The 25,496-nt window shown below is 39.7% G+C and overlaps 1 protein-coding gene across 12 annotated transcripts in view; it reads left to right on the top strand.

Moving 5' to 3' along the window:
* The window catches only part of Cfap54 (cilia and flagella associated protein 54), a 267,711-nt gene that overhangs the window by 136,710 nt on the left and 105,505 nt on the right, over window positions 1–25,496 (top strand). For all 12 annotated transcript variants that reach the window (XR_781214.3, XR_781213.1, XM_033763843.1 and 9 more), the window contains 9 exons: window positions 795–947; window positions 2,757–2,951; window positions 4,689–4,776; window positions 5,060–5,269; window positions 9,112–9,178; window positions 11,176–11,358; window positions 13,727–13,813; window positions 19,222–19,344; window positions 23,833–23,886. Coding sequence is in view for 10 of the 12 variants with exons in the window: in XM_033763843.1 (XP_033619734.1) it covers window positions 795–947; window positions 2,757–2,951; window positions 4,689–4,776; window positions 5,060–5,269; window positions 9,112–9,178; window positions 11,176–11,358; window positions 13,727–13,813; window positions 19,222–19,344; window positions 23,833–23,886 (1,160 nt within the window). In the remaining 2 variants the exon portion in view is untranslated. The remainder of the gene's footprint in view (window positions 1–794; window positions 948–2,756; window positions 2,952–4,688; window positions 4,777–5,059; window positions 5,270–9,111; window positions 9,179–11,175; window positions 11,359–13,726; window positions 13,814–19,221; window positions 19,345–23,832; window positions 23,887–25,496) is intronic.

The following is a 25,496-nucleotide window of genomic DNA, read 5'->3' on the forward strand; positions in this document are numbered from 1 at the left end:
TCCCTCACTTGGTGGCATCACCTACATGTGCTCCCTGCACGTGTGACTTCAGTCGTCCCGGGTCATAGCGCCCCTCTCCTCGGCTCCACTGTGAGCTCAGAATGAAGGTGGCTGGCGTCTCTCAGTGTCTTACAGTGTTGTTGCCTAGTAAGCTGCTACACTGTCAAAGACCTTAGCATTTATAGGCCTGTTCTACATGTCCAGGGTACAGACAAAGTAAATCCCTCTGTCATTCCTCTCTCTGGCCCACTTCACGGTATGTGCAGCACGTTTGCATCCTGATTCCACACCATCTCCTCTTCAGGGTGGCTGTTCGTTGCTGACCCACTCACTGTCCCACCTCTTCCCCCTGCATCTTCCTGTCTATGGAACCTGTCTTGTCCTCCCCTTCCGAGAGTAGTTGCCGGTCTGCAGGATTCTTTGTTTCTTCCTTTCGTCTCTTTCCCAAGGCGTCTTTGCTTTGAAGAGGCTGCTGAAGTGGAGATTATTTCATTTTTTATGATCAGCAAAAGAAAAAGTAGGAGACTTCATAAGGAAAATTGGCAAGATCTAAAGTTATTTGCATTTCATAAGAATCAAAACTTTTCTAAGTTTTTTAAAAAAAACTTTCAAATATACCAAAAAGAAAAAAAAAGATCGAAATATTGAAATACCTGCTTCAGATCTGGGGGCTTTGAATTTAGCAGCTTTAGGTTGGGACAAAGAAATTCCCTGAATTACAACCAACCAGGTCTGCTACTCGTGGGCTCGGTGTATTATCTCACCCTTCGTGTTCCCTGTCCCTTTCCTTCCAGAGTACATACGAGCCAAACAGCTTGTCTCTGTGCCTGTGGATGTGACAGACACTTTGAGATGCTTTAGAGAGACCCTGGAGAAATCCAAATACCATAACCGATCCTTCCGACACAGCCGAAAGTTGCTTTCATTATTGCTCGCGCAGACACAAGGTAAAAGGCCTGTGCTCCATCCCTCCAACTGTGTTCTTCGGGGTCACCGTCCTGCAGATAGACCACACTCTGCACATTTGCTCTTCCCCAGGGATGTGTGCACCTCTGGCTTCCTCTCACTCTTTCCCGTGTCTGGTGGATCTCATCACTTCTCTTTGACACTTTATTCTAACCAAGGCACTTTCTGCCCTGCTTTTTCTGCTTTCTGCCAAACTAGCAAGCTCCCTTTAGAGCAGCAGATGTGACAGTAATAGTCATTAATTTTTTGATTTTGTACATTGATGTTCTTACAGATTTCATTGCAGGTGTGGGCTTACAGTTGTGTTTTGCTTTCCTTAATAGATGGACTGAGTCATATGGAGTTAACTAGAACCTTTTACCAAACACCACTTTCTCAGCATCAATCTATTCTCCTACTAATACCATAGATTATGATTTTAGACCCTTCCTTTAGCTTAAAAACAGATGTTCAGTATGGTTTGGTTACATTACATCTGTTCATTTTCTCTCAACAGATATAATGTGTGAATTCAATCAGGGAAGGACTTTTGAGTGGTTAAATAGAAAACTCAAAGAAACATACCCTCAAACTTAGGCAAGGAAAAAAATCCTGAATTATATATACTTAGGTTATTTAAAATTTTGAGCTCAGTAACACATTTACACATCTTGCTATGAAAATTTATCAGAATGTAAAAATAAACAATATGCTGAAACTTAAAATAATTGTTTTAAAGTAATGAAAATAGATTTAGACTTAAATAAGATACGAATTTCTACTGAACTAATCTTTTAGAAATTTGACCAGTTTTTAAAAATCCATTGACATGGGCCGGGGATTTAGCTCAGTGGTTCGGTGGCCTGCCTTGCAAGCGTAAGGACCTGAGTTCAATCCCCGGTACAAAAAAAAAGAAAAAAAAAATCCAGTGACTAGAGTTCTATTTATTTACATGTTTATTTATTTGCCATTGTTGTTGGTCTCCCATTTTTTCTTGGACAAAATAAGTGTCCAATCCTGGACTCTGTAAGTATTCAGTTTTTGGTTGTATTATTTGCACATTCTCATTATATTAAATTAGCACGCTATATCACACATACCTTCTTTCAATTATTCAGTTTACTAGTGATTGGTAAAGGTGTAAATTGATGAAACAAAAACAGTTCTTAAGAATGGTTTTTACTAACTGACTCTGAATCACACCTGGTACCAGAATAGTCTCAGTGTTTATCCTTCTTCCTCCTCGGGCTGTATGTAGACTTTAGAATCTCTCTTAGCTCCTTCTCTGTAATTTTTGACTACTTCCCTGACATTTTTCCCTTTTCTTTTTCCTGTGTGTTCTCTAAGCCTATAAAGATACAGGCTCTTTCCCACTTTATTTCTTTCTCAGGCCAGGGCTATGTATGTGTTGCTTCTCTCCCTGAGGTTTCTGCCTCAGAGGCAAACCAACATCTTACTGTTGGAAGCTGTTAAAAAAAAAAAAAAGCCAAACTCAGACTGTGTAACTTCAATCAGTTCCCAGGAGAAGCAAAACATTATCTTCACATTAGCTTTCTGGCTGACTGCCCCTTTGTAGAGCTCTGTACAAAATAAAACGAGCTTAGAGCCCATCCACATGCATCTAAGGTCTTCAGAAATGATTCTGGATCTTGAGTTCAAGGAAATAGTGTCCCACAAAACTGTAAATAAATCCCAGCTCTGTGCAAAATCTTTCCTTCCTTTTCCCTTTCCATTTCCTCTGCCTTTTCCCTTCCCACCAGCTTCCCTGCTTTCTCTATTTTAAGTTTTTAATTTTGTTTCCACAAATCTAGGAGAGAAAGGAGGAATAAACAATGAAAAATTCTCTTCTGGGAAGGTGGATTTTTGTCTGGGGATAGAAGAGATGCACATGTCAACACCCCCTGACCTTTCTCAGGAGCACTTCAGAGTGTTTAGTTCAGTGGAGAAAAGCAAACTCTCCTATTCACAGCTCGGATTGGTAATTTCTTCTTATCACCGAACTATTGGTAAGGCCAACCCATTGCTTATTCAGCTGTCGTGATGTTGAAATCCCACCTGGTCCTGAAAGATTAAAAGTTGATGAAAGAGCTTGTTTATCATACCTTGGGAAGTAGTGACTGGACGTATCCAGTCCCCTCTTGCTATGTGCTCTCCCAGCCGGCTGTCACCACTGTAAAATTCTGGGACAGCCTTCTGCCTGCCCATCCTCCTGCAACTATGAATCCCCCTTTAACTGTGAGTCCCTTTGGGCAGTGGAAACACTGACTTTGCCCTATCCAGCTGGCTTCCATTGTTGTCCTTGTCTTTCTTCTTGATTTAGCTTTACTACACATTGAATAGTATATTTCCTACCCCTACTGTCGACCCAACTTTGCCCTTTTATGCAAGAAACATTTTATAGTTCTCCCTCTACTTCCTGAAATAAATTTATATTTAATATATTCTTCCTACATACATTTAAAAAATAAAATCAGTAGCTCTAAATATAAAATAGAGGATATATAAAACAAAATCACTTTATATTGAGAGAATCTGTGGCTTAGCATGTAAATGCTCAGGCATTAGACGGTATGGAGTAGTCAGATGCTTCTTCCCGTAGTCTCCACGAACATGACAGCTCCAGATGGGAGCTGACACAGGTATGCTGTGTTGGTGACTTAAGTAGTGTCAGCATCATTCAGTTTGGTGACATGACTTTCTACAGCAGTAAATAAATCTCGGTAAAGTTCTGAACAAAGCAAATTATTTCTGTGGTTACATTTGGAAATCACACAAACGTCTCTTTTCATGTGCAAGACAAAGTTGGCTAGTAGAAAATTAGAAACATGTTCTCACCCTTTTCTTCACTGTTGGGGAGGTTTCTGTGCATTGGAGACCAACCAAGAACTCTGGCTTCACCTACACAGAGGCGGTACCACCACTACCGTGCCAGTTGGGTTTTGGCTGCACAATCCTGGTCCATGCATTTATTAGACAGTAATAAACAAAAATTCTGCTTATTAAAGATGCATTTTCTGCATTAAGCTAAAAGGAAAAACCTGATATGGCATAATCTTGTTCCATCTCTGCTAAAAACACTTTGGGGCTTATCACTTGCTACGGGGTAACCTCCACTTTTCTCTGCTTGACCTTCAGGACCCTTCAAAGTCAGGGCACTGGCTCCCTCTGAGGTCCCCCATTCACCCTCTCAGGAGAGCGGTACTGTAGTTGTGCCCATCGTTTGTGTGTGTGTGTTCATCTCTGCTAAAAACACTTTGGGGCTTATCACTTGCTACGGGGTAACCTCCACTTTTCTCTGCTTGACCTTCAGGACCCTTCAAAGTCAGGGCACTGGCTCCCTCTGAGGTCCCCCATTCACCCTCTCAGGAGAGCGGTACTGTAGTTGTGCCCATCGTTTGTGTGTGTGTGTGTGTGTGTGTGTGTGTGTGTGTGTGTAGCCTTTCCCCTTCACATGCCGTTTCCCCATCTCAAGCTGCCTAGCTTCTTTCTGTTCTCTCTATGCAGCTCTCTTGTTTCCTGAGTGTTAGACCTAATCCCTCAATCCTCTGTGTTCAAATAGAGCATCGTTTGCTCTCACTCTGGGATATATATTGTGTGACATTTGAAAGCACTATTAACTTGCACTTTTCATATTGCAATCTACACAGTTAAGGAATAATGCACTTTAAAATATTCTTGCAAATATAAAGGAAATATTTTTTCTTGGAACTGACATTTGTTCTTTTACTTGATTAAAAATACAGATGTTCTCCAAGCCAGCAATCAAAGAAGTCTTAAAGTTCAGGCCTTGCATACACTTGGAAATCTTCTCATCTTTGCAGAAAAGGAAAGGTAGATTTTTAGGAGTCAGTAGACTAAAAGCAATCTTTCTCTTTGTTTGAAAAAAAATGTTTAATAACTAGGAAAAAACATTGTCTTCCATAATTTTTAGTTCTATAATAGTATTGCATTGTTTCATTTTATTCACCAGCTGCTGTTAGGGGTTATGGGTGGTATAGAATTATTCTCCACAATGTTAGTTGAATGTTTGCTTGGCATACTTTTCCTCTTGGAAGAAAAAAATTAATAACAAGTCTCAGAAAACATTACGCTAGATGCTCTGTTTCTGTCTTAGGGCTGCTTTAAAGTGTTGGTGTCAAGCTCTTGATGACATATTCAGAAAACCCAATGTGCTGCACACCTGGAAAGAGTGTGCTCCCTCCCTCCCCTTTGCCACCAGTAGCTGTTCACCTCGGGGCTTCAAAGACTACAGTGAGGAATTTCTGTCAAAAGTTGGCATTTGGGGATGTTTGCAAGGCGCAGTGATATCGGCGAAGATAGCACAGTGAGTATGAAGAGGGAGCGTCCCGCGCCCTGGCCCTCCTGTGGGGTGTCCGCTGGCACCCTGTTGGGGCCACACTGCATACACACTGGCTTCTCAGGCAGTGTGTCACACGCACAGGGAGACTGCTTTTGTGTCACTGTGGTGCTTCTAACTGCGATGTTTATAACTTCTTCTCTTCATGTGATCCCTTCCGCCTCCAATGTATGAACGCTACATGGTCCTTGCTTTATTCACTAATGTATCCCGAGTGCCTGGGACGGAGGTGGCATTCAGTAACTACAGGATGAATGAAGAAACAAGTGAAGGAACAGTCGATATAGGGACAAGAATGGGGCTGGCGTCTGGGGGTAGCTCACGGTCATCCCAGTAACTCGGTTCCCACAGTGTCTGTAAGCTTGGTGCTGAACATTACAGGCATGTGCTGCTGGTTTGCTTGGCTCGCCATATCCCAGATGGCAGAGATGTAGTATTTCATAGTTCTAGAGGCTGGAGGTCCAAGATCAAGTTGTCAGCTGGTTAGTTTCCTCCCAGGCCTCTCCTTGGCTTATATCTTCTCTCTGTGTCCTCTCCTGATATTGACTCATACCAGTCTGTCCAAATCTCCTTCTCTTAAAAGGAAAACATTCACATTAGATTAGAGTCAAATGACCTCATCTGAATTTCAATGCCTCTGTAAAGCCCCTCTGTCTAGTACAGTCCCAGTCTGAAGTAACTGGAGGTTAGGGACCTCAACATACACATTTCGAGGGGATACAGTCTAGCCTAGGACTCATAATGGTAGTTTCCCAATTTTGCTGTTCGTGTTGCCACTAACTTAGTACTTAAAATACAATGGTTTTTCTTTGTGGTGCAGGATAAAACCCAAGATCTCCCAAATGCCAAACAAACATTGAATCACTGAACTACATGCTCTAGCCTTTACACAAATTTACTGTCTTACAGTTGTGACGTTCAGGAAGACTAAAATAAGGTGTTGGCAGGACTGTGCTTCCTCTGGAGCCTCTAGGGGAGAATTTGTTTCCTGGCCTTTCCCACCTTTCAGAGTCCTCCTGAATTCTGTGGTGCTGTCTGCATCTTCAACAGCCTACTACCTTCCTCCTTTTCTCTCTTGTTCTCTCTGACCTCTTCCATCTTCACATCTCCTTCTCTGACTCTGACCCACATCTGTAATCCAGGATAATCTCCCCATCCCAGGGTCCTTAATTCAATTATATCTTCAAATCCCTTTCTGTCATGTAAGATAATGTACTCTCAGGTTCCAGGGATTAAGGTGGGGCATCTCAGCCCACCACAGGTAATACAGGTGAGCACCTTCACCATGCTTTGCACAGAGTTAGTACTCACAAGTATTTGGTTAACATGAGAAATTTAAAAGATAAAGGTAGTACAAGTATCCTTTACCTCTCCAGGTAAATATTTAGCTCACCTCAGGGTGCAGTAGGCAAAAACTTGCTCTATATGAGGTATAGCAAACTGTGGTGATTGTTTAAATTTTTAAAAATGTGTTGCGTTAAAGAACACATTGGCATTAATCCCCCTCAAAATGCCACCCTCTGCCCACTTCCAACACACTTGTCCCATCATTCTTGGTACTTTCTGAAGCAGTGCTGGAAGTCCTCTTTCCAGAGTGTCTGCTGGTGTGCATTTGTGGCTGCCTCGGTGTCCTGAATTGATTGAAAATGTTTCCCTTTCATGATCATTTTGACTTTGGGGAAGAGCCAGAAGTCACACAGTGCCAGATGCAGTGTATAAAGTGGACAAGGACACTCTAAGGTTTTTATGAGCCTCCTTTTCCACCAGATGACATTTGGCAATGGCACTCACCACCTCACACCTCATAAAAACATGCACCATCTTTTACTATAATAATTTTTATTTAAACACATTGTATTTTTTAATCAACCCTGTACTTTGAGCTGAGGAGCAATTAGGCAACAGCAACAATAACTTCTAGTTAGTTTTTCACATTTTTCAGAAAATTAGTATCTCTGGGCAGGAAAAATAAGAAATTACCTCTTAATGAAAAAGTATGAAGTGCAAAAGATCTTTTAAACATCTGTCAAGTTTGATTTTCTGTACTCCTTGGGAAAGAACTCATCCTTAGACATCCACATGCATAGCACTGAGTGGGACTTGGCAATTGGGACTAGAAGTCAGGTTGAGGGAGGAAGAGCCACAGCTTGGAAAGGACCATTCTTGTACCATTCTTACCAGAGGGCTCCTTAGTTTGAGCCTCGGAAATTATTACCTCGTGATTTCGACCAAAAGAGAGCCATTTCCTGGTTACCCAGCTGGGAGTCTGACTTCCATAGGAGAGCTGAGTCTATAGGGCTGGGCTGTTCAGGAACTGTTGGAGTTGAGGAACCTTTTCACTGCAGAATGCCACACTGAAATAGACACACAGAGGATCTGAATGCCAGTGGACAGTGTTATTAATATAGTGGGGCTCCATGGTTTTCTCTAAGTGAGATTTAGAAGGTAATGTGATTCAAAATGCAAATGCAAGTTTCAAAACCCATAGAAAGGAAACTCAGACTCTTCAAACGGAAATGAAAGGAGGCAACAGTAAATGGATAGGCGTTATTTTAAACCCCGATGGAGAGATTTAGTGATGTGAGCAGCTCCATCATAGATGGCTGGTGAGAAAGTGCATTGCCAGGAGCTGTCTTTGGGGGGAATTATTTAACACACCACCTTTTACCAACGTTTCACTTCTATTCTAGTAGAATTAATAGGATAAGGGCTAAAAGATGTACTCTCCCAATATTTGCTTCAGCATTAGAAAAAATAAAAATAGAAGTTAGTGGCTGGGGATTTCGCTCAATGGTGCTGCTGCCAGCCTTGCAAGTGCAAGGTCCTGAGTTCGATCCCTGGTACCAAAACGTAGAAGTTAATATTTTCATATTATATTGCAATCCATACCACAAAATGTTAAAGCACTTCAAAATGTTGTATTTGTTATGTCTGCAAATGGAAAATTTGCTTATAAAAATAGTGTGTATTGTTTAATTTTAGTCTTTGAGCCAAACATTATTTTTCACTGAGATATAATTTTCACACAGTAAAATATGCACATTTATTATACACTCTGACTTTCAATAATTTTATGCATATGTGTGATCACCATAGCCTCCGTGACTTAGAACATTTCTATTAATTCAGAGAATTCCTTCTTGTCCCTTTTCAACCAACCGCCCCCTTCCCCACCCAGAGTCAGCCACATTCTGATTTCTAACACCACAGTTTATCATTGTCTGGTGTTTCTTGTGCATGGAATCACACCATATGTACTTTTGTATGTGTGGTCCAAAGCTTTAGGGTCATTCATAATATTGGGTATATCAGAATCCCACTCCTCCTCCTCCTCCTCCTCATTTGTCTGTGTTTGCAGTACAGAACAGTGGTGCTGATTTTCGGTGACTGGTATAAACATTTATGATATATCATGATCATTTCAATCCCTTTACTCCCCATTCCCCTTTCCTGGACCCCCTTCCCATCTCCAAAAGTTTTCCTTCTTGTTTCCTATCCTCTCGCCTTTCAGGTATCTCATAGGAGAGACTATGCGGCATCTTGCTTTCTGTGTTTAGTTATTTTGTATAATTTTAGTTCTTTGTGTATAACTGCATAGGGAAAAACTCTAGAAAGAAATGGGCCTAAATATTACCAAAATCATATTTAAGTGGTAGAATTGTAGATGATTTTTATTCTTTATATTTTTCTCATATGTTCTTCTATATAGATTTTGTAATATCTCTTGTGTCTTATTTATGTCTAAAGGCACAGGTTTATATAAAAGTACTTTGGAAAATTGTCTACTAACCTGTTTTTCTTATACTTAGGTTTATTAAGACAATGAGCGTTAAGAAGAGAGTCAGCTGTTGCATACTGTCTGCATTGCTCTTCCAGGTAATCCCTTGTGTGTGTTTTCCTGTAACGCCACGACTATTCATTCAGGAAAAAAAAAACAACGTGCAGTAGTGTGTGTCACATTCATGAAACTCACAGGCAGGAAAACGGTGTGAACCCTGGTTAAATGTCACAGCCTGTCTGGCTCACCCTGGTGCCTCCTTCCCCTTTGAAAGTCAAGATTCAGCCCTCTCCCTTGACAGATAGGGAAACTGAATCTTTTGTCCTTCGTAACCTCAGGGTGCAGCCAGTCTGCCAGACCTCAGTGGTCACTGTAGGTTATCCCATCTCTAAATAAAGTTTTGCTCGATTGCATGATATAAAATAACATAATGAAGGCAAGAAGTAAGTCGAAGACTGCAGAACAGGAATTTTTTGTGCTTCAGGATTTGATTTGACTTCTCTGTAGAAGAAAGGAGCTTTTATCTGAAGTATAAGACGTTCTGAGATTCAGGGATGTAGCCAGGGGCCTTTGCAGTCTGCTAAAGGTTCTGTTTACTTTGACTGATGGGCAGATACCTTGTTCTGTGTATCAGAGCAGCCTGATGGCTTCTGAAATCTGGGCAGATAAATTCTTCGCGAAGCCTTCTCTGAATGTAGGGCCAGACCTTGCCATTTTCTTATATTCCAAATGCCTCTTGCTTGATCTTCAAAGGGAAGAGAAAAGAGGCAGGAGTGCAGAGGGAGTGAGGATCTGTCTCTGGTTCCTTATATCAGTTCCTTTACTTTCTGAAACTTCTTGCTCTTGAAGAAAGTGTTTATATTGTAGAAAATATGTGATTTAGAAGAAAAGCTGAACTTTTGTTTAATGTGAACATTATGTAATGCTACATTAGTAATGCTGCACTTAAAATGAAAATTAAGTGGTAGGATTTCCTGCTAATTGTTTTTATGTTGTTTTAAAGCAAATTTGTAAAAATAAAAATTTCAGTAAGTTCGGTGTTTTAGACTAGGGTACCTTACATCCTTGACAAGCAGTTTGATTGAAATTTCTTCCTAGTATACACATTAACATTATTTTACAGTGCATTTGTCATCAAGAAATGGTAACTATTTAAATGTATTCATCTTGTTTCCCTGTCACCCACTATGACATTGGTCATATAACTGTCCAAGAGACATTGGTCAAATTAAATAAATCATCTTTTTTTGGGGTACCGGGGATCGAACTTGGGTCCTTGTGCTTGCAAGGCAGGTGGCAGAACCATTGAGCTAAATCCCGGTCCTAAATAACTCATCTTTCTGTTGGAGTCAGTTGAAATTTTGGAATTATCTCTGCCTACTTTGGACTTCAGGTTAACATTTTCTCTACTTACACCCGGGTACAGTGAAATAACAGATTTTTGAGTTAAGTAGACTTGACCTTGAATCTTTTTTTCTGCCACTCCTAACTGTGTGGCCACAAGTAAGTTCATTGTTTATATCGTTTGTGAGATAATAACTCTTCTTTCCAAGGAGGGGCAAGGCGAGCATTAAGTTAGTGAGGTAATGTTTATAAAGAATCTTAGCTGGGTGCAGTGGGGCATGTTGTGATCCCAGCCCTTGAGAAGCTGAAGCAGGCAGATTGCATTGAATTTGAGGTCAGCCTGGGCTACATAGTGAGTTCAAGGCCAGCCTGGACTATGTAGTGAGACCCTGGCTCAAAAACCGGAAGGAAGAAGGAAGGGAGAGAGGGAGGGAGGAAATAAGGAAAGAAGGAAAGAAAAGAAAGAAAAGGAAGGAAATAGAAAGAGGGAAGGAGAAAAGCGGTGTGCATCAGTAATGTAATAATTTCTTCAAAAATGTTAAGAGTACCATAACTGTGGAATTTAAAAAGCCCATCAGGAGTGATAAAAGCATTTGGAACTTATAATCAAAATATTAATAATAAGCCTTGTATATGATGGAGTACAGTGTGCTAGTCTCATACTAACAATTTATGAAGTGATACCTGTACTTATTTTGGTTCATGCTGTAAATGCCATTTATAGTTCTTTGTTTCTCTGTTTTATTTTCAGGGTTTGCTTCGAACTACACTACCACATCCCAGAGCTGAGCACTGCTATGCCCAGTATGAAATCACACAGCTTCTTCCCGGTGTCGAGCTTTTCTCGGATACCTGCAGGGCTGACATCTGCTCTGTAGCTGCCAGCTTGTATTACGTTATCCGGGAGCTGCACTTTGTTAAGCACAATCTAATAGTGAGTGATTTGTAAGATCAACAACTCTTGATTCACTGTGGTACTTTTTTTTTTCCCCTTACCTTATACTTTTCAAGTTTTGTTAATGTTCTTTTGGTCAGTTCTGGCTTAAAGGTTTTGTTTTTTCTTTTCTTTCTTTCTTTTCATTTTGCTGGTTCCAGGGATCGAACGCAGGACTTTGCACTTGCCAGACAGGTCTGGTGCCACTGAGCGAAATCCCTGGCTCTGGCTTAAAGTTTTAAAGTCTCTATATTGTTATCTGTAGTTCAAATAAAACATATTCATTAATAGTCTTGCTGACATCATTGCATTTCATTTTGGGTACAAAGGCAATGTCTAATTGATTTCATTCTTGTTTTTAGTCTTATTTCACTTTTCCTTTTCCTAAGATTTACTGAAATTGACTAGAATGGGAAATGATGTAGACACAGGATTCTAGTACACTTGTGACTCTCAGCTTTCAGTTGTCATTCTTTATCACAAACTATGACAGTATTTCCATATTGTGTTGTTTCCCGTTCTAACTGTGAGAAAAATCAGATGTATTGTAATGTCCTAGAAAATCCATAAGCCCAAATACATAGTTCTCCTTCCCTGGAGGGAAAGAAATCACTGTATATCTCATAAATTTGAATTTGGTTACATTTAAAAATAAATTAGCATGCTCTCTTGGTCACTTTATATTTTTTTCATTTATCTTCTTTTATTGATTTCCTTCCCTTATCCTCTATTTTTTAATCTTTTCCCCTATGTTTGCTTTCCTTCTAAGTTTCATAATTATAGTCTTTTTTCCCCATATTGTTTTCTGAATTGGTTTCATATATGTTTTCTGGCAAATTTATTTTTTTTAATTCAGTTTTCTATATTAAAAATATTTATTGCCCCAAGATGAGTTGTTAAATTATGAAACCATGTTTTGAAGTGAAAAAGTTGTCATGTGCTTTTAACGTTGGACAGATTTGATAAGAAATTGTTTATTAAAAAATAATAAAATGGTGCTTCTCTCCCTGTTAAAGGGGCTTATTTCTGGAGTGAGAAAATGGTTGTGTCCTCTGGGTAACCTTTTGCTGCCTATTCATATTCATATATCCTATGTATCACTGCATTGAAAAAAGAAATGAGACTTCTTTCCCTCTCTAAAGCTTAAGAAATTGAGAACTATTTTTTTTCTGATAATTGAGGAATTGGCAGCAATAAAATGTTGTGTTTTTATTTCTCACTAAAGAAAAGAAACAAAACCTCAAAGGTAATCGTGAACTCTTAATGTTTTGTGGTGAATTAATTGCCGAAAAAAGGTTTTGTGTTTCTGTTGGTCGTGAGTGAGTGTAGAAAAATGTGTCATGTTTGAAGTCATTTATGACTATTTGCATCCGTTTAAAAAGTTGCCAGCTGACCTTCCAGGAGACCAAACTTGCAAGGAGTGCACAGTTTCCATTTTGTATGACCCTGACCTAGGAGAAGCCGGCTGGCTAAGGAGGCTTCTGTCAAACATAACATTTGCTCTGGGACCAGAGCTGTGGGACTGTGGGGAACAGTTGGCTAAACACAGGATGTCAAGCTGCCAGGACTCCACTCCCTCAGCAGGGGCAGCTGCAGGAATGGAGCTTTGGGTTTGAGTTAAGATCAGGGCTTTTTCTTTTTCAAGTATTGTTTTCTTTTCTGACACATTTGTTCTTCTAAATTCAACTCTCTCTTTCTAATGAAAATATAAAGCCAAATTTTCCCTGCTCTAGGTAGAAAATGGCCAGGTCACCTGAAACACTGATAGTCTCTAAGTTTGAGTTTTAATCAGTAGAATATATGCTATATAATGGCTGGGACTTGTTATATTTTCTGTTCTTCTTTAACAGTGCATAACCCATCAGAGGCAGGTTGTAAATAGGTTTTTGCCAAAAGAAAAATTCTAATTAAAAGGCAGCTGACAATTGAGATGAGTCTGCAAAAGCTTACTAGGGGACATGAATGTGAATTCTTTTGTTTTAAACTTTACATTTATTTGACAGCTCATTTGCTAGCATTTTTTTCCATAGCTTCATACATTTAGATTAATTTTTTTCAAGAAAATAATTAATTGGTTTTTAACTTTTCCATGCTCAGAAAGGTGTTAGACGTAGGTCTGGTTTGCCAAATGGCATCTAGTTGACACCATAGGTCTCTGATAACATCTTAAATTTCTGATAGAGTTTATGGAGCATATGTCAAACAGATCATTTCATCTTTACCAATTTAGTCTGCCAACATGGAAACTCAGTCAGTACTTTGCATAAAACCTCCTACATGTACTATTTAGCTCAATTTGATTATGAGATTATTAACTCGATAAGATGTATATATATATTTTTTAAAAGGGTGTTTTTTCTCCTGCTAGGTCCTGCCTCTCCTTGCACTGTATCAATATTTTGTCTCTGGAATTTGCCAAGACCTAGTCAGAAACCTAGAAGCAAGAATTCTCAAGGTATATTATAAACTTTAAAGACACTTGATATTAACTAGGAAGAATATTGTTATGTGTTAATTTGATTCTGATACTCAGAATAATAAGTGACTGTAATACGGTTCTCTATACATATAAAAATGATTTCCCCATCATAATGGTGTCTCAGAGCCAGCCAGCCAGAAACGTTACAACTGGGCCACTGGAGAGTGGGCAGCAGCTACTCCTGCCAATGAAGCTCACCCAACACTGGGCAGCTGGAAGTCTCTCTTCTTGAGAGACTGGCTTCCTCTTGGGGACCAAATGGGCCTGTGTTCCGATTGCTGTGAAGTGACTTTTATGGGCATGGGGTGATCAAAAACTGCAGTGAGTGTTGAAGTTAAAAATATTATAATAAAAGACACATTCCATCAATTCCCTCAAAATACTTCCCTTCTCTTTGGCCCACTCGCCCCATTGTTCTTGCCACTTTCTGAAGCAGTTCTGGTAGTGCTCTTTTATGAGTGTCTTTATGAGAGGTATGATCCAAAATTTGGTGAATGCTGGTACCAAGTGCCATCCACTGGAAGGTTCCAGTCTTCTAAAAACATCACAGTGTGTCCTCATCCACCTAACTCACCAGATCTGGTACCATGGATCTTCTGGTTCTTCCTCAAAGTTAAAATGATCATTACCGATAAACATTTTGAACTGATCAGGACACGAAGGCAGCCATGAAGGCACAAAAAGACTTAAGTAAAAGAACTTCCAAAACTGCTTCAGAAAATAGCAGGAATGATAGGACAAGTGTGTTTGAGACAAAGGGGAGTATTGTGAGAAGGACTAATGGCAAAGCTTTCATTGTAATCAATTTAAAAAATTTAAACATTCACCATGTTTTTAGAGCATTCCTCATATATAATGATATGCAACAAATTTTCAGTGCACAGGGAATTGAATTAATAAGACCAGACAATTAATTGTGTAACCCAGTCTTCGTCCAGGGTTCTGTGCCTTGGGAGTCACATGCCGATGTTCTTCCGAACCCTGTGTGGAGGGGAACCTCGAGCATCTTCTCACTGCCTACTTTCCTGGTCACCTGTGTTTCAAGTCTCTGTTTCGTTTGATTTTGTTTTGCATGTGATATTTCTCAGCATCCAGCAAGATCTCTCCCTCTCCCATGTCTCCTCAAATCTAATGTGGAATTCAGCTCTATACCCTGTTTTACTCCTACATAAATGTGCACAATATATTCCCCCGAGGCCTTGGTTTCTACAGTGCCCTCCTACAGTGAGAAAACAGGGAAGTTTAAATCAAGCTGAAACAAACCATTGAAAATAGAACATTGAGCATTCTTGATCTTAAAATATCTCTTGGCCATCATCTCATGGTTCTTACCTCCCATCCCATGGCATAATCTATATATTGGTGAATGCTTCACAGTGGGCTCTTTATAGAAAAGCTAATTTAGGGCTTTGAAAATTTCCTCCAGTTCGTAAACACTCCAACTGTGGCTGACTTGAAGCTACTCACAGGTGTCCCTAAAGATGTGTAGTAGGCAGAGGTGCCCAGTCAGCTCTTGCAGTAGGGAGCAAATGAGCTCCAGCCCACCACGCAAGCACACCTCTTCCTCTCCTCTTAGACGCGCCATCTGTCTTCCCCACTAAACTCCTCCTGTTTCTGAGGAGGGGAAACTAGCGTTCCCTCTGAACTACTGTCCCCACCTGAGCCCTTTGGGCCTACCTAAACAGTCCTTTGCATTCTATTTCTAAATTTTAAAAAAATTCTTAAGAGTACTTAATAAGTAGTTCATTAGTGACCATGAAAATTTCTGGGTTTCCCTCTCTGAGTCACTGACTCTTAAGAATTGTCTTACTTTTGAGTGTCAGCGCCGAAAACAGTAACGTTTTTTTCTTTCCCAGTGGTCTTTGAAATTACACAGTTCTTGAAGCCTGGGCCCGTGTCTCCCTCATTTTGCAATGCTGTATAGTGCCTTGAGTACTAAATTTACATTCTTGATATTCAGTGATTAATGGTTGTATTGGATTTAAAATTTTCAGGGATTTATTAGGGGGGCCTACTGTTCACATTCTCATTTGGTGTTTAGTGGAACCCACCTATATAATATTTGATAAATATTTACTGATTTAACTCTAAAAGAACATTTTCTACAGACCTTCTATTTCAAAGCATCCAGTTAGCACCTCGAGTTTGGGATATATAAACCACAGTTGCTGTTAGGAGGAAGTGAAAACTGGGTGGAGAAACAGGACAGTAGTGAGTCAGTAGGTGTGACTCTTTCGCTTGCTCATTTGCAGGTGAGTGTCATGAGCACTGTCTGTGGGAGTGTGAAAGAGAGATAGCAGTTTTGGGTCTTTAGGTTTCACTAAGTAGCTAAGAGTATAGGCTTGAATAGAATATAAGTTACCAAGTTGGAGAGAGGAGGAAGGGAGCATTGTTGGCGACCAGCAGTGTGAAAGACACAGAGGTGAGAAAGCATTGGCATGGGAGGAGGGTGCTTGGTGGTCCAGTTATACTTGGTGGAGGTTCTGCAGGGAGAGTGGAGGTAGCATGAGGAATATCAAAGGCCTAGGATTCCAGGCACCCAGCCTGAATTCCAGACTGTGAAGAGACATAATGTGGAGGTTGTGCAGTGAGGAGTGTGAGGAGATTGTGGAGTCAGAATTGGATAAGAGGTATCTTCTGGTCTGTCATTAAGAGATGGAGAAGTTGCTGTGACATTAATACCATACAGGGAGGAGATCCAGTGGGGTATGGAGAGACTGAGCTTGGAACAAAATTTTTCGTTAGTTAACTTTTTACTGGCTTGTATCTGTCTGTTTTAGGCTAGTTCATCAGATACCAAAGATTGGGTAATTTATGAAGAAAATTTTTTTCTCATAGCTCCTAAGGCTGAGGGGCTGCATCCATTGAGGGTCTTCATGATGCACTGTCACAGGGCAGAGGCCATCACATGGTGAAAGAGCAGCAGGTGCAAATTCAGGTTTCTCTTCCTCACCTTCAGAAGCCGCTAATCTCAGTCCCAGCCTCGAAACCACATCTAATCTCAGTTACTTCCCAAAGGCCCCACCCCAAAAACCATCAACCTGTGAATTTAGGGGCTTTTGAGCTTTTGGGGGACACATCCAAGCCACAGCAGCTTGTTAGCATTTGATAGCTGTTTGTGTCCTTGAGTGCCTTAAAAGCCAGTGAAAAACTGTGCCCTCTACTCTGAAGCCTTGAGTTGGAAGGGGGTTAATTATAGAATTTTGATCAGGAGAATGACATGATCAAATCTGGTATCTGGCAACAGTTCTGGGAGCAGAGTGAGGTAGAAGTGAGATCTTACTGGTGTAGTAGTGTTGAAAAACCAAATCAGTGTTTTGACAGTTGGAGTCTAAAGGGTGGTTGATAGATCATAGAGAGCAAGAAATGACAGCCCCCATGAGCAGAGTTTGCCTGACCTTTCTGAAATAAACTGGGGTCAGTGAGTGAGAAAAGTGAAAACTCAGAGGCAGGAAATCACAAATAGTGACGGTTTCTGACAAATTAAACAGCAGTAGATCATGCTGTTAAGTTTCTATGGTGCGCTGGTGTCTTTCATGGAAGGCTGTTAAGTCCTCTTTATGATCGGCTGGTCTGACTTTAGTTTAAAACTGCCAACCTCTTCAAAGAGTTGTAATCCTCAATGTATCAAACATTCTGGGGAAGGGCACTGATGGTTCTGTACTTGTGTGAGTGAAGGGTTGATTTATGACTAGCTTTTTTGGCCATCTGTCTTGTTTGTGTTCACGGTGCTATTCACTTCTGAAAATGTTATGTCCATTCTCAGCACCATTGCTTTTCCAGCAGTTCAGCTGGCTTGATACCCTGAAATCAGACATGGCCTTGATAGTCATTTGTCATCTGTGTGCAGGAATCATAGAGTCAAGCCCAGAGAAGACTAACTACACACAGATCTGGGGAAGTATCTTCTTGTAGGGACTGTGAGAAAAGTGGTTATCTAGGAACCCGAAAGAGTTCCTGTGTCTCCTAAATGCTTTGAATCTATATGGCCGCAGAGAGGTTAGAGACCAAGGCAAGAAGCTCAGTGTGCAAGTAACTTTCTCCTTCCCATTAAAAATATTCTTCTGACCTTCTATGTTTTATTCCCATGTTATGTTTGTAACCAATTTCTACAACTAATCTTCTTTTTATTTTATTTTTGTGCACACCTGAGATTCCTAACCATGTACTGAAAGAAAAACAGAGAGTAAGATGGATCGAAATGCTGAGGATATATTGATTTTTCTTTTGAAATGTTATATCTATATCTGTATACCTTCATCTATATCTATCTATCATCTATATCATCTGTATCTATTTCATCCAATTTTGTGTTTGATTCCTTGTGTCAATATTTATGTCTTCCTTCTTTGTTCTCTTTAATAAAATCACTAGATATTTTCAAAACCTGAGTCACGTTAGGATCCTGTTGAAAAGCCTCCAGTAAGTTCATATCATGTGGGAAATAAAAAATAAACTCCCTACTGCAGTCTACAGACTCTATGTGACCTTCCCTGACTCCCGTTTGTACCCACCTAATTCTCCTCATCCGGAAGCCTGAGCTCCAACCTCATGGGCTGTTTCTGGAACATTCCAGGATGCCCCAGCTGTTCTACCACATCAGCAGATATTCACCCGTCCGTCTCTCTGACATCATTCCTAACTCAGAAGTCCTTCCAGGCCCCAGTCCTCAGAATAGCCTTTTGCCAATACACTCGATGCCATTGCTGCCTCATGTTATGTTTATCTTTACAGTTCACTTATATTTAGTTAAATGTACATGGTAATGGGACGTAAGCTTCAAGAGGGCTTTGTGTCGAAGAGATGCTAAGTAAACATGTTAGATGAATGAATGAATGTGAAAAGGAACTATTTTTCCTGTTATTTCTTGGTTGATGTTCCTACTGGATTGTATTCAGAATATATGTATTCAGAATTAATGTCGATAAGCATATACAATATGTCTTTAAAATTGACAGTGTTTATTTACTATGAATTGGAAAATCAGTAGTTTTTTATGCCTGTACATTGTGAAGTTAATATACTGTCTTCTTTGACTGTCAAGAACATTCAAGAACATAAGGAATGTTATTTTTTGTTTGTTTTTAAACCATAGTCTACCATGGGAATAAAGATATAAATTCAGTATTTAAAAAAATGTCACAATGACTATTATGTCCTTATGTGTTTTCTTCTGGTGACATAAGCACTATCTAATAATATGCCTGTTAGTTCTTAGTCCATGGCACATGTAAACCAGCATATACTCATTAAGTAGTAAGCATTAATTCATAACACATTATAATAACTCCACAGAAATTTTGTATCTCAGAAGTTTATTGTTTTTCTCTATTTTTATAAGTGAAACAAACTATTTAACTTAAAATCTCTTCTTTCCTTTTTAGATAGAAGTTCTTATTGATTTAGGTTTCTTTTCCGAAGCCTTTTTTGAGCTAATGCAGATTTTTAATGGAAGAAATATGCCTTGCTCAATCCCTTCCTGCTGTAAAGTTCCTCCAAAAATTAAGGTAACTGTCCAATTTGATTCAAAACTATTTCTTGACGTTTGAGGGCTACTGGTAGCTCCTAAAACGCAGGGCTCATTCCCACAAAAGAACACTTAGATTTGGTCACTAGTGCGCCAGACCTTTTTGTTAAGCCTGGTCACAGCGAAGATAAGGCTTTTATGGAGAAGATTAGGCTTTTCATTGGTGTGGAATGGAAGGGAGTGTGAGGGAGGAAGTATGGGCCTAAACTTGCAGTGGAATTCTGGCTCAGGAGTGCTGCAGGCCATTTTGTATTATAGTTATGCTCGGTGGTCTCATTGGATAGTTTATCAGCTACCACTTCTTAGCCTTCTGGGTCTAATGGTATAACTTATGGTGAATGTTCTTAGTCAAAACCATCGCTCCTTATATCTTATTTGGATTTTTAAATTTATATATTTTACACTAACAGTGTGTAAAGTAGCAGTTAACAATGTACTGTTCCAAACATTTTTTGGCCTAGTCCACTTTGAATTCAGGAGATAGCCTTACCTAGCTTGCTTAATTTCTGCTTGTTAATTGGGCAGTTGACGTACCCTTAGAAACAAATACTAGGGTTTCTAGTGAAAGCCTGAATTAAGCCAGGATGAGTTATTACTTTCCTCTGCTTTGGTTCTCATGGAGACCTGGGAACCACATGAGTGATCTTGCTTCAGGCAGATGCTTGGAGTTGCATAGGCCAGGAGTGAAGAAAATAGGGGAAGGTAGGAATCAAGTGCCTGGGGGAACCTGCATGTGTGAGGAGTGAGGCTGACGGGACAGTGCATGCTAATGGATTCAAACAGGAGGACCTGAGAGAACCTGGGAAATGAGCCGTAAGTCTCAGAAATAAGTCCTTGGTGTACGCTTCTGTTATATTTACATATCATATTCGTCACTTCCGGGCATTCCTCGCGGATATCTGCTTATCACTACTGCACACAGCAGTGGCAGCACTACCTTCCTTATAACAGGGGCCAAGGCTGTAGTGCAGAGGTGCAGCACTTGCCTTGCATGCCTGGGTAAGGCCTAGTGTTCAGTCCCCAGCACTGCAAAAATATTTAAAAAACCCAAATTATTATAGCAGGTCAAGTGTCAGGTTATCTAGAGAACACCTTAAGAAGGACATTCAGTAATCAATGAAAACATTTGTGTGTATATCTATATCTCTATATATGGATATATACAGAGATATATAGCTCTGTACATAGCACATCTTTCTATGCGTTTTATACAGTACTTGTGTGTGTGTATATATTTATCTGTCTACCTACCTAAAGAGAGCCAGTTGGTTATTTCATTCATTTTCTGTGGTGTAAACTAATTTGTCTTCTTACCTGGTGTTACATTACTAGTATTTTCTTATTTGCACTTCTGTCAGTAGTCATTTTCTATTATAAACTGTTTGCATTTTGTTATTAACATTCTACCTTAATGTACTTAGGAGTCTTATTGAGTGCTTACAGAATACAGGCCCCATTCCAGGAACATGAATCAAGCAGTAAAAAGGCAAGCAGAGCTATTGTAGTCCAGTGAGAGGGATAAGCAGTAAACACATTCAGGACACAAGTGTGTTTCAGTGACGTGTGGTGAGGGACTCCCCAACAAGTCAAGGAGAACAAGCATGACCAGGGCAGTGGGTTACTGTTTCATTCAGGATGGGGAATAAAGGAAGCCAGTTTGAAAAAAGGGAACCCAAAGATCTGGGAGAACAACCTTCCAAGCAGGAGGAACTGAGAGAAAAAAAAAAAAAAAGCTCTGAGCAGGGTGCTTGCAAGATGTGGTTGAGGAAAACCAAGAAAAGCTGCAGGAAAGAAGGGAGGAGAGGAGGAGCTAGGACTTAGGAACCAGATTATGAAAGACCTCAGGGCTCCATGAGGATTGCAGTCTTCTCTGAACCAGAAGGGAAATCTTGCAGAGTTTTGAGCACAGGCAGGACCTGATAGAAACTAAATGTAAAACAACCACTTTGTTTGCTGCTTGGGAATTAAACTGTGGGTGGCAGTGGTCAAAAGAGAGAGAGACCAATGCACACAGTGTTCAGACATGACAAATTAACTGGCTGAGACAATGTTTGGGGTAATTGTGTGTGTGGGGGGTGGAGGGAGCGGTGGCCCAGTTCCAGGCATATTGTGAAGAGAGCTGATACCACATGCTGATGACGGTTTGGATGAGGAATGAAAGAGAGGTCAAGGATGACTGCAGAGTGTTCAGCCTGGGGAAGAAGTTTCAAACCCTGGAATGCTGCTCCTCGTAGGAAGTGAGATACACAGTAGATAGCCAAGTGGGCAAGTAGCACAGATGGACGCAGAGAGTATATAGTCTGGAACTCAGATGCATGGAGGTGGCCAATTTAAACTTGGGCGCTTTAGCATAGACTTAAACATAGGACTGTGTGGAATCAGCTGGGAACCAAAGCAGATGGAGAAAAGAAGTCAGGGAACTAAACCTTAAGGCCATCCACATTTAGAGTCCAGGAAGATGAGGGGAGAGAAACCAGTTGGGTAGAATGGAAAATGAGTGGTTTTGATACTCACTGCTTTTACCAACACATATGACAAAAACATTGAGACTGATTTTTTTTTACATGTAAATTCCAAACTTCATTTTTACCCACCAGCTTTCATATGATCAAGGTGTGGGTGAATTATCTCCCAGTGGATTCTGACTCCGAATTTTGTATTCTCAAAGTTAATTTGCAGCTTTCCAGCTTCAATTGGGAATTTAAAAAGTGTAATTAAAAGAGGAAATGCTTTCAAGGTTTATAATTAAAATAGGTGCCAATGTTATTAGGCTGCAGGCCAGTTATTTAAAGAAGGGATTAATGAATTTAAGTTTCACTTGTAAAAGAAATAACTGAAAAAGTCTTACAGATTACTGTTGGACTTTTATCATATCCCTTTAAAAATTCTCTTTCAACATTCTTGTAATTGTGCTCTTACCACCAAAGCTAAAGTCCTGGTGTCAAGCCCTTTCAGTTTATATAACCAAAAGTTCTACCCTGTTCCAGATTCAGTAATTAAATTTCCAATGTATTGCAACCAATAAATAATATCTTCAGGAAAGAAAATTAAAAAAAACACTAATATTTCATTTCAGTAAAAAGCTGCATTTGGTGTGTTATTTTGGGGATCCATCCAAAGCAGGTCTTGAGACAAGGATTTGGGAATAAGTGAAAGGATGGTGCGTTACTGGAATGTTGCACAAGGAAGGGAGACAAATTAATCTGGAGAGAGCATTAATGAGGTCACTGCCATAGGCGTCTAGGTCCCTCAGAGAGTGGGTAGAACATTTCTCTTGTCCCTCACACTGGCCGCTCCTGAATAGCCTCTCAGCTGTAGAATGCCCTCAGGCAAAGAGATCCGGGTGCTTCAGGAAGGTGATTGATCTCATCCATGTGAGATCAACTTATCCTTGCAAGCTATTGGCCACCGTCTAGTGTCCAAGGAGAAATGGGAGGAACATCAGTGTTAATTTCTACAAATGAACATCGTTTAAAAAGGGCTTTTTATATCAAGAGGGATATATTCTACTCCAAAATACAGCAATCTCCTCCAGCAAATAAATATTTCCCAACTCACTGTTACATTTAGAACCAATCACATCAACAGGTAGCTCACATGGAAAATGAAAAGAACCACAAAAAACAGTAAATCTGAATAGTAATACGATTTTACATCAAACTGAGATCTTTAAGTGGATAGTACTCAATGCTGTTGAGTGCACTCATCCTGGCATTTCATACAGCGTGGTGGGGAGTGTAATTGAGTCATCTTTTTATCTTTCAGTTTCTCAATACTGTATATTCTTATCTTTTGGCCCAGAAACCCTTCAGCCAGAAATCTAGCCAAAGGGAATAATCAGAAATACAAATGAAACAGTCATTAATGGCATTTAAAGTGAAGCTGATTGTTGGGGTGGTGGTGGGATGTCTAGCAATGGGAAAGGGGTAGTCATTATGCTACATTCATATGATAGATTATAGCTGCCCACTGGACTGAGATTTATAAATCATTCAACAGGGATGATTTACAGGGAGAAAATTTGGTCGTGTTCAGTGAGAATGCAATGCAAATTTATTTATACATTTTAAAAATACAAAAAGGAATTGGCAAACCAAAGGAAAACACAGGTAATAGGAAGTAGGGAGATGGATCTGTCTTAATGGGAAGAGGATCAAGAGATGGAGGGAAGGAGATGGAGGACAGGGAAAGAGAAATTGAAAAACGGAATGAAGCTGTGTCATGTACATGTACGGACTCAGCACGGGGAATGCAACATTATGTACCACAAACATGTCCTACTAAGAAAAAAGGCATTGAGATACTACCATTGACCACACAAAGCTGACTTATGCATGATTTTAAGATTTTTCTTTATACTGATCTTTTCTCACTAGAATATATATTATTTTTATAATAACACACTGATTACTTCATTTAAAAGAATACTTCCTCCTGTTCCTACTGCTAATATTTTGTATTTTGACAGACATTCCAGTTGTTTGACTCAGGAAAACCTCTCACCAGTAGAGAAAATATGCAGGTAAGTGTAACAATATTTTGTAAAAGCTGGAATTTTTTGTGGATAACTTTTGAGTCATTTCAATCTGTTTGGGAGCTATACTCTTTGGTTTTGAAAGCCTGGCGAGATTTTTTTGGTCTGTAATAATACAGTTTTGTTTTAGTCCAAAATTTTGAGGCCAGAGGTAGTGTTGGAGCAAATTGATCTTGATTTCAGGTTGTGCAAATAGCAGGTAGTACTCATGCTTTTCAGTTGCAGAGGCGTGTTCATCTAGCCACATCAATGATTTCATCTTTAATATATTTATCTTTATTACCTAGGAGGTAATAGCTGGCTCTTGACTGTCAGAAAAGGATTTGGTAGACTTTGCAGTAGCCCACATGTTCAGTACTGCTTTTATTCGTATCCCTTTTTTTCCCCCAGTTCCCAGATTGTCTACCAGTAGTTAGGGCTGTTTTCATTTGGACTTTTCATAAACAGCTCCTCTGGCTTCAGAAAAAGGGTGTGAGACTGCCTCTTTCAATATGTTTAGTTCCTACCAGTAGTTAACTGGTTGGATTTAAGCATTTGATGTCCTGGTAGCATTTACATAGCTTAAAATAATTATGTAAAAGGTGCTTGGCAGTCTGTCCCCTAGAGTGTTGACAGTAGAGTTGTAGCACAACCACTGTTTCTTGGAGTTAGGGACGGAGAAGGAGTCCACTTACTTTATCTGTTTTTTAAGTAATAAAAAGCAGCATTCTGTTTTAAGCAAGGTATTTATTTTTGTTGTGTAACTTGAAAGACGTTTCTTCAAAATTTTATTATTTTTGTTTTCCATAATTTTGATAGCAAAAATCCACCTTTTATTCAATGTAATCTTATTATTTTTCATTTACATTTCATTACTTGCTTTTCATTTCATAAAGTTCACTTCTAATTATGCTTCATATCACTCTGTTTTTTGCCTGTAAAAGTATTTTAATTTATAAGCAAGTTGTCTCAAATGAAAGAACTGATACTAGAAAGATTTAAATGCATATTCATATTTTACTTTAATGTTCTAAGACCATGGGGAGTTGAAGAATATTTATTTCTTTCTAGTCATAAATGCCAGGCTATCCTAAAAACACTTCCTTAAGGAGCAGGTTTTTGGTATAAAACGAATGTCTGTCTGATCATTTCTTTTCATACAAAAAGAGACTGACAGCATAATGGAAACTTGATTTCTTTTAGCTAAGTAATTAAAACAGTAATGTTGGCCCGCTTAAGACTCTTCAGATTACACTTTGTATTTTCTGCGCAGAGGGAAAGGAAGGAGTGTTAAATAGCATTACTAATTAATCTTCCTTTGATCCTCAAGTGTTTGTGTGTAATTGTCAAGGCTCATTAAATCACTGTTTGTGGCAGAAGGGGGAGAAATGTCTCCCTGTCCCCAGCCAATTGAAGTTTCTCCCCTAGATGGGGAAGTTGACCGTCTTCCTCCATAACAGCTTGGCAGCAGAGCAGGCCCAGTGGCTCCTGCATGCCTGGCTCTTCCGCACATACTGATTTCGACCCCTTAGAAGAGGTTAAGAGAGTAAACAATACAACAAATCTCCCCACTGCCTCCATTGTTTGAAACTCTCCCAAACAATGGATTTTTTTTGTTT

This window comes from Fukomys damarensis, unplaced genomic scaffold (assembly GCF_012274545.1).
Source record: "Fukomys damarensis isolate Sample0158 unplaced genomic scaffold, DMR_v1.0_HiC HiC_scaffold_15, whole genome shotgun sequence".
NCBI lineage: Eukaryota > Metazoa > Chordata > Mammalia > Rodentia > Bathyergidae > Fukomys > Fukomys damarensis.